Raw genomic sequence first — 14797 nt, 5'->3', positions numbered from 1 at the left:
GGATGCGCACGTTCACGACACTCCCGGTGTCCGGTGAGGTCTTACTTCACTCTGACGCCGCTTCACTCTCGCGGCTGCAAGCGGTGTCGGACAACGCACGCCACTGCTTTTGTGGAGGTGATCATGATGAGATCACATTTTATGTCAATAAATCCAAACTATTGTGCCAAACACTTTTATGCTTTCACAGATTGAAGTGGACAAGAGTAGCCATGCGCATTTGCACTTTGGTGGCGATCGGTCGCCGTTTCAGACAACAGAACTGACAAAGCGAGCAATATTACCACGCTTGGCTCCCTCCCGTGACGTAGACCGCTGAGACCCGAAAACATAACATAAGCCACGGCCCAAAAGGGGGAGGGGCAATTTGTCGTAAATTTAATCACAAAAAAAGACTTAAATCTCTTTTGGGGGATGGGGGGGGGGCACTTTAGTACTGATGTCATTTTTACGTGCAAACCTATTATATAGGAGCCAATGTTAAGCTCACCCAAGTGTCTCTTTAACACTCGATAAGTTAACTTGCGAGTTGGCCAACTGGCGGACCAGATGTCTTAACAGCAAAGCAATGCTGTTTAAAGTGCTAATGCTGGCTATTTGAAGTGGTCTTGTTTTTCTTGAAAGTATTCGCACACGTTCGCTATGGCTCCACTTTAGAGGCTTGCCGAAACCTGAGCTTTGGTCTCGCAGGGGCCACTGGGGGGGTCCACGGGCCGCGTGTGTTGACAGTGAGCCTGACCCGGTGAAATATTCACTTGGCAGCGTCACTCTCGATGGCCTCCTGCTTTCTCTCTGGCCTCTCTTTCCTAAAACCTTTTAAAGAACTCGAGTGATACATTAACAGAAAGGAACTCTCTGAGTACTGTTTACTTACAGATTATTTGTGTCATTTTGTAAAAATTGGACTTGCAGCTGAAACCGTTCTCTGAGCTAAAGTCGCCACTTTGTATTGGGAGCAATGCTGAATTTCTTGCCTTAAAGTGAGCAGTGGTGCAACATATTTCCGTCAATACATTTGCTCGTAATCCTCAAAACGGTCTGTTAACTTGTCTCAGGTGCTTGAGTCTTTTGTGGTAATTCAGAGTCGGAAGTCTTTATTTATCCTGCGGGGCAATTTGGGCGACAGAGGGCCACGGTTATTATCGTACGTTTTTTTTAAATTATATAATATTATGACTGTTGTTATTAGTTGTCTTTTTTGTCAGTACAATTTCTAATCTCGCATTTGGGAGCAAAATTAAACTTGAAGCGGTATTTGCTTTTTTTTCTTAATTATATAATATTAAATCGGTTGTTATCAGTATTTTTGTCAGTACAATTTGTAATCTTGCATTTGGGAGCAAAATTAAACTGCGGTAGTTGTTTCTGTTATGCAATATGTTCTTCCCTTTCAAAGTCAGCTATGAACTTGTTGGCACAGTGCCATCGGAATCATTCATTACAGATTTGCTCAGGTGAAACCTGTCCTTTTGACGCCATCCTCCTCTTGTCGAGTGTAAAACGGCAAAAGGAGTGCTTCGGGGACCGCGAGCATCCCGCACCCCCCTCGCCACTGCCCTGTCTGCTTGAGGGACACTGGCACTTATCCATTCATGCACTTTAATGGCTTCCTTAACGAATAGGCTGCTTGCGTAAGTGTGTGCGTGTGCATGTATTCACAAAATCGGGGCATATGAAGTTTTCTGGATTGTATATGTGTGAATATACCGTGTTTGAGCCCCAGGTGGTTCCTTGTAGGCCAAGTCAAGCTCAGTATGTTGTTTTGGTTGAACAGTTCGCTTTTTAATGCTCTTACTGATTATGATACACTAAGACCCGGTTGACACTCAAGGTCTTAATGCTCAATTCGTATTTTGGGGTACAATCCCATTTTTAGGTGTGAGCTTTCACATGACATTATAAATGCAACTTCGGTCTGTCCGGCGTGGGAACATATGCGTCCCTAAAGTGACCCGCATGCGCAGAAGAAGAGACGATGTAGTGTGTGCTGAAGTACGTGTGGTCCAGCGTGTCGGGACATTTCTACAGCGGAGGCGATTCGGTAGGAGGAAGAAAATATAGTAATTGGGGTAGATGATGAGGCGAGGCTTTTGGATCTCATTTCATGGAGTCGTCACTAAAGATGACGTTGATGTCATTACCGTGCGTAAAACATTAACCGATCTTTGTGGTTGAATTACCAGAAGTGTCCACATTATGCTTGGAGTTTGAAGTGGGATGAAATTAAAGTCAAATATAAAGTCCATACTGTTACTCAAAACAGCTCCCAGCACTCTCCCTCCACCCACCCGCAGCGCATTTGGGGCTCTGGATGACATCAATGTCGGATATATATGCGACCATTCGGGTCGCATACGGGCAAACAAAAATCTGATCTGGGTTGCATTTGCCTGCGGTGTGAAACTAGCCTTGGAGTAAGACGTATTTGGACAGTTACTTTCTATGCTTTTACGTTTATATCCCACCACCATGGACTTGACCAAAACCGGTGAAGGAACTCAGTGAAGTAAAAATGATCATTGTAGATTTCAAAAATTTGTATGGATATTATCGGTCAGGAAAGGGATAGCTCAAGATCCAGAGCACACCACATGAAAAGTACAGAGCCACTTTATATCCTCCGGTCACATGCAGGCTAATGCCGCAAAAAATGTGGGTTCATGACAAATACTTCCATCCATCCATTATCTGTACCGCTTCTCCTCACAAGGGTCGCGGGGCGTGCTGGAGCCTATCCCAGCTGTCTTTGGGCAGTAGGCGGGGGACACCCTGAACTGGTTGCCAGCCAATCGCAGGGCACACAGAGACAAACATCCGCACTCACAATCACACCTAGGGCCAATTTAGAGTATCCAATCAACTTACCATGCATGTTTTTGGAATGTGGGAGGAAACCGGAGTGCCCGGAGAAAACCCACGCAGGCACGGGGAGAACATGCAAACTCCACACAGGGAGGCCGGAGCCGGGATCGAACCCGCGACCTCTGAACTGTGAGGCGGACGTGCTAACCAGTCGACCACCGTGCCGCCTGACAAATACTTTTTTTTTTTAATTACCTAAATTATTGAAATATATTTCGATAGCCATTTCATTCGCTTGATCACAGCCCAATAGAGCATGCATTTTCAGGCATAAAGACCACCAAACAAGCAAAAAAGTGAGGACGCCGCAGTGAAGGCCCAGTTTTTTGGGGGCACATTCTCCTTCTGTTTCATCCAACACGTATACAGGCTGAGCCCTGCCTTTTGCCAAGTTCTCATTGAGCTGGCTGGGTAATGGTTGTTCTAATGACTTAATGAGACCTAATGACTGCATTTGAAATGGGGATGAGGAGCAGTGGCGTGTTTTACAATACGGTATGCGCCTCTGAAATCCTCTTTAAATGTGGATGCATGTACTGTATATGCACTTGTCTCCAAGACGTGCGTGTGCGTGTATGTTTGTGTGTGAAAGCATGGCGCAGCCTTTCTGTGGATTACCCAGCCTCATCATCAGGAAGTGACGGCAGGGGGTCGGGCCTCATTTAATCAAGGGAAAAATTCCATCTCCCATTAAGGTAATTAATCCAACACCAGAGCGAGAGAGAGAAAGATTGAGGACATCAATGTGTGTGCACGTGTGTTTGCAAAGTAAAATGGGATTCGTGGGTGTCCACAAGTCGAATCGCAGTCTAACGGTACTGCGATGATACAGCAGTAGTCTGTGTGTCTGAAGAACTCAAAATTTGGATCCATTTTTCACATTCAACTCGCCCAAAAATCAGGGAACGGTAATTTTAATATAAAATGACATAATAACGATATAACATAATAATTCAGACTGATCAAGCCGTTGCCGTTGTACTTGTCCTCACTGCCCATTTCCGAAGAAAACAACCTGTTGGTGTTACGTTCCTAAAAAGAAGACAAACTAGAGAGATTGCCATGCAACCCACCCTCTTCTTCCGCTTATCCGGGGTGGAGTCGCAGAGGGAGGGAAGCAGCTTTAGCAGGGAAGCCCAGCCTTCCCTCTCCCCAGCCACTTCGTCCAGCTCTCCCGGGGGAATCCCATTTTGTTCCCAAGCCAGCCGGCAGACAGTTTCTCCAGCGTGTCCTGGGTCGCGCTCGGGGCCTCCTCCCGGCGGTACGTGCCTGAAACACCTCACCGGGGATGAGTTCAGGAGGCATCCTGAGCAGATGCCCGAGCCACCTCAGTTGACACCTCTCAATGCAGAGGAGTAGTGTGGCTCTATATCTGAGCCCCTCCCGATGACCGAGCTTCTCACCCTGCCTAGAGATGTTGTACTTTACAAACAGATGTAAGCTATTATATTTGATGACATCTTTATTTTATTTTGATGTTATCTGAGAATTTCTCATTTATTGGATAATTTAGCAGCAGACATCAGGTTGCAGTTGTTATATTTCATTTGTGATGGCATATAAAAGACGTTCCAAACAGGGATTTTTATGGTACTGTTATTACCTGTGTTCATAGATGTTGCTGAGCTTATTTGAAATCCGTTGTTAACCAAAACAGCATAATTTCTTGAAGTGATAGGGATTTTTAGAGGTTGATTCCAATATCTGTCAGAAAAAAACATCTGAGAACGGATTCGTCGGACAATTGATTAAAATTTACAATGAATGAAATAACTTTTGGTGGGTGCCATAATGTTTATGACAAACATGAATTACAGGCAGAACATTTGACTTTTTTACAATACGTTGTCCTTAAGTATTTGTTGAACTACAACAGATAGGAAGGCTCAAGTAGAAAAATATGCAAACACGATTTTAAAATTGTCTTTAGGCCATAGATGTATGCAGCATATAAGTAGCATAATGGACTTTACTGCCAAAGACAGGCGCATGCGTGCTTGGTATAAAAACGAGAGCTTCTCCATATTCGTACCAGGGCAAGACCCGTTTATTGTGTTTGGGAAAAACTGCTTGTCACTACCATGACAATGAAGTAACAATGGATTATACAAAAACAATATAATTCAATTCAAAGATAAACAAGGAACAAGAGGCAGTGTAACAATTTCTCCTCAAGATTCTTTGCCCCCCCCCCCTCAGAATAGAGCATAAAATAAAACAGACCATCCATCCAGAGTAGAGAGGGAAGCCGATTCATTTATTAATTTGTAAATTTGGGCACATTTGATGCAAGCGCTTCCTCAAAGTTGAGATCACAGCTGTTGGTGCATAATGGATGAAGATGCAGTAATGGTTGAAAATGCATGGGCTGTGTGCAGCAGTGGATAAACCCAATGACCTGGCTGCCTTCCAAGCACAAGATAGCAGCTTTAAGCATCGCTCGCTGTGTGCGCGTGCGCGCGTGTGCGTGTGTGTGTGTGAGCGTTTAAGTGGCCTTTGAAAGCAATTCCAGCGCCCCCATTTTACCTGTCTTAGCCTCACTCCTTATGAAAACCAATCACGTTTTGGCTGCCTGTCACAGATATTGAGTCTTCAGCTCCTTTTTTTTTTTTTTATCTCAGACTTGAGTCATTAGGACCTTTTATCCCAAGATCCTACCCCCGCCCTCCCCTCCCACACACACACTTTTCTTTCTGTCTTTCTCAGCAATCGTCCTGTTTTCCGCAGAACTAAATTAAGAAGCACTCTCAAAAAGCGGGGGGAAATACACCAACTGAACTATGAAGGTCAGATGCTATTCATTCAAAATCAAAGTAGGAAATTATGAGGATGACAAGTGTGTTTGTGTATGGAATAGAACAGCTATAGCCAGATAGACAAATGGCCACGGAGGAACAACGGGACTGTGAGGCAGGCGTGCTGGCCATGATCTCCGCGCAAGGCGGCGTGGGATCGGTTCCCACCCAGTGACACCGGCAACGTGAGATTGAATGGTTGACTGCCTCGATATACGTGCCCTGCGAATGACGAGCAACCAATCCGGGGTGGGGTCCACCTTTCACCTCAAGCGAACTGCGACGGGCTCCAGCTCCTCGCAACCCCCAAAAGGATCAACCGTACAGAAAATGGATGGCTATATGGACAGAAGGATCGCATTTTCTTCGTCCACTGCAACTAATCGGGAATGGCATCTATTTAGGGAAAGTCAAATTTGAGGAAGCAAGAGTTTACTTATGAGTAGAGGTGGGCATTTTACTACATTTTGCCGGTCTGTCATCCGTCAGCGCCAGGGCACGTCATTCGTCAGTCCGTCATTCTTTGCGACGAACGGAATTCATTTCGTCCGTTTGTCAGTCGGTCAGTCAGTTAAGTCCGTCAGTTCAACCGTCAGAAGTCGGTTGGTCCGTCAATAGGATCCGTAAATAGGATTGGAAATCAATTCCTATGTTCATAGATATTATGCATAAAATCTCATTGCAGTGCGGCTTGCGAGGCACTCTATGACTCATTTCCCAACACCTCCGGCTCCAGGACTTGGCCCTCCCTAAATTTAATGTTCCGCTGCTGACATCCAAATCCTTTGCGAGCGCCGGTGGCCGTTTCATTCCCGAAGCGCCTCCCGTTGCCCCTCCTCGGCTTCCTCGCTCGACTCCACTCTGTCCACCATACACCCCACCTCAGGAATGCGCCGCCCTCCGATCCATGCGTGTGTATGTGTGCGTGTGTGCGCCGCCAGCACTATTGACTCCATTGGAAGCCTTGGTATGAAATGACAAAATGCCCAAAGGCCAAAAACGCAATAATGTGAAAGGGAAAATGGTGATGTTTAACTTGAACTGAAGACTAATCAAAAGGTTGATACGGAGCGTCACGATTGTGTAGCCACAGCTTACAAGTCATTCCGAGCGAGGCGTTACACTTCAAAATAACCGCAATCGGCTTGCAAATTCAAATTTCTAATAACCGTGATCTGCTTGTGGCTTGCACATGGATGCATTACAAATTCTTGTTGTGCCTTTCCAAAACTTTCTTCCAGTCCCTGGTTGGTGAAAATTGGCTGATCCTTAGGCGTATGTGTATCATGTTTGCGGGCTTTATGTATCAATCCCTTTTATCAGTTCATCACTGTCTATATCGTGCCTTTTAAATAACTTTCTTAAATTGTTTTTACACGTTGGGGTTATAGCACCACCTTAAGAGTTCATACAGTCCACGTGTCTGATTCCATTTTTTTTCCCGTTTCCCAGATAAGTCCGTTCCGGTGGAGCTGAGCTGCGGGGCCGGACCCAGCCATGTAGTCTTGGAGCCGGGGTTCCCCCTCACGCTGGACTGCAACCTGGGGGCCGGCGACACGCCGCTCAACATCACCTGGCTGCATGAGGGCCAGCCCCTTCCTGCGGAGGGGAGCGACACGCGGCGGTACGTCGCCGACCGGTCCCTCGTCCTGCTGCCGTCCTCCGAGGATGGAGCGCCCCCTCAGGCTCTGGAGGGAGGCTACAGCTGTGTGAGCGCCAGCGCACACGGAGCCTTGACCAGCCGGACTGTCAATGTGCTGCTGGCCAGTAAGTGGCCGTCCACCGTGTGTGTGATGTGCATAATGAAGCGGAAAAATGTCATCCTGGAGGTTTTTCTTGATAACGCCGGTTGGTGAGAATGCATTGGCAAGTCGACATCACATGCAGCGTCCCGCCAAATCCAGGGAACGATCGTGTTTAAAAAAAAAAAAATCTTTTTAATTCATCGTGGACTCTATGCAACACAGCTCGTGACGTATTTTCTTTGGAAAATACGGAGGCGTACAAGCTTCCGGCTTCCGTTTATTTCAAGCGACCGGGACGCCACCTGGGTTTAAGATGATGACAGCTTTAACCAGGAGAACAAATTGACTGACGTGACATTATTTCCAATGTGAAGAATTGTCCCAGCGCCACAGAACAGCTCGCGTTCAACTGTGGAAGTTCCGCTGCACTGTAGTTGCATAACAGACGCACGGCACACTGAACCCCGTACGACGACAAAGGCTTCAGTTGGAAACAAGCGCCTTCTTTCAAAGGCAACAGTCAGGAAGCTTATGAAAGAATGTCCGCAGGTGTTCGCCCCTCGCGGAGGATCTTCGTCACTTCGCGGGACAACATGGCAGACAGTCGCTTTTTAATGGTCCCTCCGAGGAGGGCCTCTTTGTCGGCGGCTCTTAGGTGGTAGTCTTTATTGAGTCATTAGCTTTGTGGAAAACGAGACCGTGTACTTTGCGGATGCCCGCGCTTTTGTCAGCTGTCACATGCCTATTTATAAGGAGCTCTTGTTTGAGGGACAATAAGGCGGGCGGGGGCAAAGGAGAAAGGGCGTGGGGGGGGCTCCGTCGTGTGAATGCAGGGGAGGCGGATGGTGCCGGCAAGTAGTCATGGTGAAGAGAAAGGTTTCCGAGACCATTATCAGTGACCTTCACTCTGTTTGCGTGCGTGCGTGCGCGCGGCGTTTGAATTAAATCAGTGGCGGAGGTTCTACGGAGGGAGATTTGATCAGCGCATTGAGAGGTCGACGCCAAAGTGCTTCAACATTGACATTGAGAGGATGTTCTCCTCTTTGCTGGACAAAAGAAAACGTCATATCACACATCGCATCTGTGAAAGCGCATTACCCGAGCCACCTGCCTCGCCGCTTTTTCCCAGTGGGGCCATGCGCAGGAATGTGAACGGGAGTGCACATTTGAATGGGAATAACTCCATTGGAAGCGACAACATATGGCCTGCACGTCACATTCTAAAATTGCAGACCCCTCAAGGAGACAGCTTTTGAAATTCATTGGCTTAATTAACCTTTCTCCTTATGGCCGGCCATGTAAATACTGTATGTCTTCATTCTCATCATCGTTTTCAAAACTTTTCCAAAGTGGAAATTGGATGAACCATACTCCAATAGAAACAAACCTACACGGAGCGAGTGGTTAGCATGTCTGCATCGCAGTTCCGAGGTTGGGGCTTCCAATCCCTCCGTGTATATGAGTACTACGGCTTGGTTCCACATGGCGAAAACATGCGCGTTGTCAACAGGATGGAGCACAGACGTGCTCTTTTAGTCTGCAGTCAGCGCTCTGCAGTCTACTAGCAGTCTAGCCGTTATGATTTGTTAATGCACTCAACCAAACACTTTATCCATACCTGTTGGAAAATACCTGCCTTCCACACACCCAATGGTGGAGCTGTGGTTTCCAGTGTGTCATTTTACAAGCTGTTGCTCCATCGTTGTTTACTAACACGATAAGATGGTTTATTGACTGGCAGCCAGTCCTGGGTGTACCCCAGGATCCTGAGCTAAGCCCTCACTCAGACATCATGATGACCTTTTTCATTTAAGTATTACCATGAGTGCATCTATTTCTAGTCACTGATGGTGTAGTGGGACACACGCCTGAGTTGTGTGCGGGCAGCGCGGGATCGCTTCCCGCTCAGTGACGGTGTCTGCGTGTGTGTGCCCTGCGACCGGCTGGCGACCAGTTCAGGGTGTAGTCTGCCTTTCGCCCATAGTCAGCTGGGATAGGCTCCAGCAGCTCCCCGCGACCCTGTACAGGATAAGCGCTTTGGAAGATGACACAGATGATACATCTATTTCTACTACACCTATATTCAGGTCAACAGTGTATCCAAGAACCCTCCTCACCCCACCCTTGCTGGCATCATAGCTTTGCGTCCCAATAGTTTAGTCCACATACGAAACCAGGGTCATGTTTGATGGGATCTCAGCCTGTAACACTCACTCAAAAACAGGTCATTGGATAGGATGGATGATCTTGCTTGCACAAGTGGAGGTGGGGGGCGAATAGCTGCAATCTGATAGCTATGGGGCCAAAGAGTGGCGGTGAAGTCATATTGCACGTACAGTATTACCATGGTGTCAACCATTAAAACCGTTAAAAGAACACAATCCTGATTGTAAAGGATGTGACATGTATGAATGGCTGCCAGCTCTGATAGGTTCCTGGTAGACTCGCCACGTTCCCAAACACATCCTGGGAAAAGACTTCATAGATGATATCGTGCTCTCCCTCCCTGGTCAGCTGTTCTCAACTTTACACGCACACACACACGCGCACGAACGCACACGTGGCGGCCATGTTGGTGCCGATGTAGTTGATGTGTTTACATGATGATGTAATAGATGGAAGTTGAAGTTTAATCATCAGCTCGTCCTGCAAAGCTTGCCAAACAAAAATCAATGCCAGTTTTCTGAAATGCCAGGTTTTTTTTGGGGGGGGGGGGGGGGGAATCAGTGTCCAGTTGTTATGAGTGATAGCGGCGCAGTCGGCAAAGTGCGGGATGTTAAATCAAACAGTCATGTCATGAATACTGTGGAATCGCAAAGAATGAACACAATTCCCACAGGAAATAATGGAATTTGACAAATAATCCATTTCAGGGTCATGCTGTTGCCATTCTGAGGGATTTACTGTAACTTGTAAAACGTGTTAACATTTCTAATGGTTAATCATAGACATCAAAATAAGAGTTGTCATGAACTGATGACATCGTTTTCAGATGATCGGAAAAGGTCACAAAGGGACTAAACCATCCTGAGTTGCAACAATGTTCCCAACTGGAACAGTGATAGCTTCGTTTTATGTTTCACAATCGAATGTTTCGCGTTCGTATGGTGGAATGAAAAACACGAAAGGGAGAAAAGCACATGCTGGGATTCCACAAAAATGTTTGTCATTTATTCAGGCTGCAACTTTTTTAAGTCTGCCATTACTATTGACAAAGGAAAAGAGGAGCTATAGCAAATGGGTGTAAGTTAGGATTTTTATTTGGTTACTTACTGCCCAAAGTGGAATTCAAAAGTCATTAGTTTGCACAGGTTATCTGCTGCACATCATATCATAAAAGTGTGCGAAACCACAAAATATAATCACATAGAATGTTACATGTGTTTTAATGTTGTTTATCCATAATATCAACGATGATGAATTGTACTTATGAAATCATGGAAACCTGTTTAATAATCTGTTTCGGGGTCAGACTGTCACCAAGATGAAACCTTTCTTGGAACTTGACACTGGATTCCTACTGCTTTCGATGAGTACGCAAAGTCTAACTTTGTTGTAACTCGAAAAAAGCCGAAGAAAAAGCAAAGCAATTGACTGACGATTTGCGGATTGTCAAGCGAATTTTGTAGGAATTTGTCAATCACTTGACACTTGTCTTTCGCTCCAGTGTCACTAGAAGTATCCGTATTTTAGCATTTTGTGCAAAAAGATGGTTGCCTCTGAGTTAAAGCCAAGGAAAAAGAAAAACATGTCAACCTCTGCGCACACTGAACAGAGATGAGAAATGATGATCAGGCCACAATTTGCTGAGGATTCACTTGATTCACTTCATTACACATACATTGACCCTTGATCTGTCCGAACAGTTTTTTTTTTGTTTTAAATGAACCCAAAATATGTCAGTTTAGCACTTATTACTTTTTGTACTTGGCACTAGATCGAGCAGACTGAAAAGATTTCACTCAGTTATTGTCTACGTGTCATTTTGCTTGCGAATGGACACATTGGAATTTCGCTCCTCTCCACTTGTAAAAAAGTGCAGCAGGCCAAAAATGTAGTTCCCCAGTCCAAAAAAAAGCCTGCCAGAAAGGGTCAAAGGTACAGTAAGAGCCCCTTCAACGCACCGGTGACGTCGTGCTCGCTGCTGCCCCCTGGTGCACAGCTTGATCTCGCAGGAAGCCTTCCCCCCCCTGCGTGTGAAAGTGCCAAGCTGTGAACACTGGAGCCCTGCCAACAAATTCCGGCTAAAGAGACGAAGTAATCCCGCCACACTGGATTAAATCCCAGCGCTTTGTCCCGATCGCTGCGTTTAACTCCACTTAGTTTGAACGTCGTGCAGATGAAACTTTTCCTCCAGCACAAAGGAAAGTGGCCAGTTGCTGTTTGGTACAAACCAAAGATGAGAATAAAGTGCCTTATTAAAAAGAATTATGTTTCAGAGGCACATATCCAGAAGTCAATGATCCCTGTGTGCACGATTAACATGCAGATGCATTACTGCAAATGGCTCATTTTATTAGCAAGGCAAGTTAGATGGGACAAAACATGCTTTTGTTTGCTTGAATTCATTGCTGAAATGAATGTATAGTTTCAGTGCAACAAGTACAATAAGAGTGCCGAGTGTCTTGCGGTTGGATATCCCATAGAAGCAATTTCAAGCTTACTGGATGGGGGCTCAGGACAGTTCGACACATGCCAAAACAAAACAAAGCAATACAAAAAAAGAGCAACCCTCCGAAAAAGAAAAAAAAAAGACAATTAATACTTTGCGGACAAATTATAAATTTATGATTATTAATCATACGGACATGGACAATAATTGCGTTTTTAGTTTCCTCTTAAAGCAGATTTGTTTCAAGAATATGTTCTATGCAGGCCCGCTCGTTGAAACAGGGCATTCTGATAAATATTGCCTTTGTGGAATAAGTGTTAATGCACTCGTTTTAAGCCATCTCCGGGGGCGGCCATTTTGTCTTGTGTCGACTGAAAATGACATCACAACTGCTCACAACGACCAATCACGGCTCAGATTCAGAAAACGGGTCAGCCGCGATTGGTCGTTGTGAGCATTTGTGATGTCATTTTCAGTCGGCAGAAGACAAAATGGCCGCCCCCGGAGGTGGCTAAAAACGAGTGCATTCTGCTGCTTAATTTATATTCCACAAACGCAAAACCAAACAGAATGTCGTGTTTCCACTTGTGGGCCTGCTGGGAACATATTCTTGAAAAAAAGACGTTTGGGTTGACTTGTCTTTTTAGAATATTCTTTCAAATATTTCCATAATCTTAGACGTTGTTTTCTTTCTTCTGAGTCTTTGTACGTTGATTGAATGAAATAGGACAAAGGAACTCACTCTTTGGGTTTGTTTGTGAATCACAGGCAGAAGGTGCAACTGGATGCTGGAAGTGCTTTTCCCACTTTGACCAGACAGGCTTCAAAAGAAAAATGCGCTGTGTATACTGGCACTGTTGGGAAGGGATTTGAGATCATTGCACTGTGTCACCTGGCGAACCACCTTGAAAGCAAAAATCCCAGAATGGTTGGGTGCGACGCCTTTCACCGCCGTGCTCTCCTTCCGCAGGTCTTTCCTCCTTCCGTCAGGAGCCTTCAGCTCAGACGCTGCCTGCTGGGGGGGCCGCTCGCTTCGAGTGCCAGATCGATGGCGTGCCCACACCTGTAATTACTTGGGAAAAGGACAAAGTCGCTGTCCCGCAGGACTCAAGGTGACTCAGCTTCAATTGCTTTTACACCTCGGATTTTGTCGCATTTTCCTCTTTTGGGTTACCAGCATTGCTGCAGTGGTTGTGGACTACTTTAGTACAGGGGTGGGCAACCCACAACCCCTCAAAATTGAATGTATGGGTCCTTGAGATTTTTCATGCTGTCATATTGGCATCCACCCAATTTGGTGTCGAAAGATGATACTGGTGTTGGGTACTAGGGCTGCAGCTATCAAATATTTTGCTATTTGGATATCCTGCTGAAAATTTCTAAACTCTGCTATTCGGATAAAAAAATAACGTTTTTTTTTGCTTGGTTACAGATCCAGAAGACAAAAATGCCCATTTCCATTGCATTAGATTTATGCCACAAAAAATGTGTTTCCCGTCTACAAAACCGTTCACACTCACTCACAAAATTGTTTTTACGCCCGCGACTTCTCTCCGCTACGTGTACAATACACTGAGTCACGCTTGCAATACAGGCGTGATAATTGTTTTTGAATTTGGAATAGAGTAGAATGACTTTATTATCATTGCACAATTACAACGAAATTGAGGTATGCAGGCGTCCGCCAGGTCATCGCATACGTCGTTTTGCACGCAGTATTTCACATCGAATACACGCAAAACTCATTTCTGTAGGCGGTATTTGACATTATGCTTACGTAATCGTGGCATAGATCTAAAGCGCAGCGGCACCGATGGTATTCGCCAGCACGCCTGTGTTTGTGGGATTTGCTGCTGATTTGTGCCACAGAAGCGCAATTGATTTATCAATATATTGCCTCCGTCTAGACTGCAAATGGTCCACTTTTATTAACGGGCGTGCGTGTGAATGTCATCCCGTGGACTGATCGCAGTCGGACAATTCCAAGTGATGCATGTTGGTCATTTGGCTAAAACTCCATTAACGTCCCTTGTTTGAATATTTTTTGTTGTGGTTAATTAATGACAAAATCGTAATACATCACATTTTCTATTAAATGCATTCAAGATGGGTCTGATTGAATTTATTACCGGAATGCGCGGTACAATAAAGTCAACTCTATGCTTGTGCTATGACCTTGGTTATCAAGCTAATTCAGCTAAGTGGTTTTTACTGTTTGCTGGATAGAACGAACATAATACGATGCACCGCATATGATGGGCATGTGTTATATATTAATTTATTTTCTTCACTTACATATTCTTTGCCTTTTCTTTGACACATTTTCAAGGTGACAAAAACTGCTAAGAAACTTTTTGTATAGCCTAGTTTCCTTAAACCAGTCGTTCCCAACCTTTATTGAGCCACGGCACGTATTTTAAGTTTGAAAAGTCTCACGGCACACCACCAAACAAAAATGTGGCGAAAAATGGATACAAATGTCAATAATACACTTCGGATGATCAAATAGAAGATCATTGATTTTCTCTGTTTGTAACTATACGTCATTGTTATACATTGAGGAACAAAGATGCATTGTTTGTCATAAATAAAGAATTTTTGGAACCAATTAATTGAAATTTGATGTGCCCCGGCACACTGGTTGAGAATCACCGCCTTCAACAATGGCCCCTATTCACCTGGACCCCATATTTCTGGGAGCCTAGTGTGACTCAGGGTGTAACAGTACAAGCATTCAGAGTCTGATTTTTTGGTACATTGCAGGGCCGTACGGAACGTAGTAG

The 14797-nt window shown here is 45.2% G+C and overlaps 1 protein-coding gene across 1 annotated transcript in view; it reads left to right on the top strand.

The window, feature by feature from the left end:
* The window catches only part of igdcc4 (immunoglobulin superfamily, DCC subclass, member 4), a 54592-nt gene that overhangs the window by 18574 nt on the left and 21221 nt on the right, over positions 1-14797 (top strand). Inside the window, exons 2-3 of the mRNA XM_086026755.1 lie at positions 7110-7424; positions 12985-13126. Of these exons, the coding sequence (XP_085882881.1) occupies positions 7110-7424; positions 12985-13126 (457 nt within the window). The remainder of the gene's footprint in view (positions 1-7109; positions 7425-12984; positions 13127-14797) is intronic.

Source organism: Filicampus tigris, chromosome 3 (assembly GCF_054856515.1).
Source record: "Filicampus tigris isolate MCC_2025a chromosome 3, RoL_Ftig_1.0, whole genome shotgun sequence".
Taxonomy (NCBI): domain Eukaryota; kingdom Metazoa; phylum Chordata; class Actinopteri; order Syngnathiformes; family Syngnathidae; genus Filicampus; species Filicampus tigris.
This window is presented reverse-complemented; position numbering and strand designations above follow the sequence as displayed.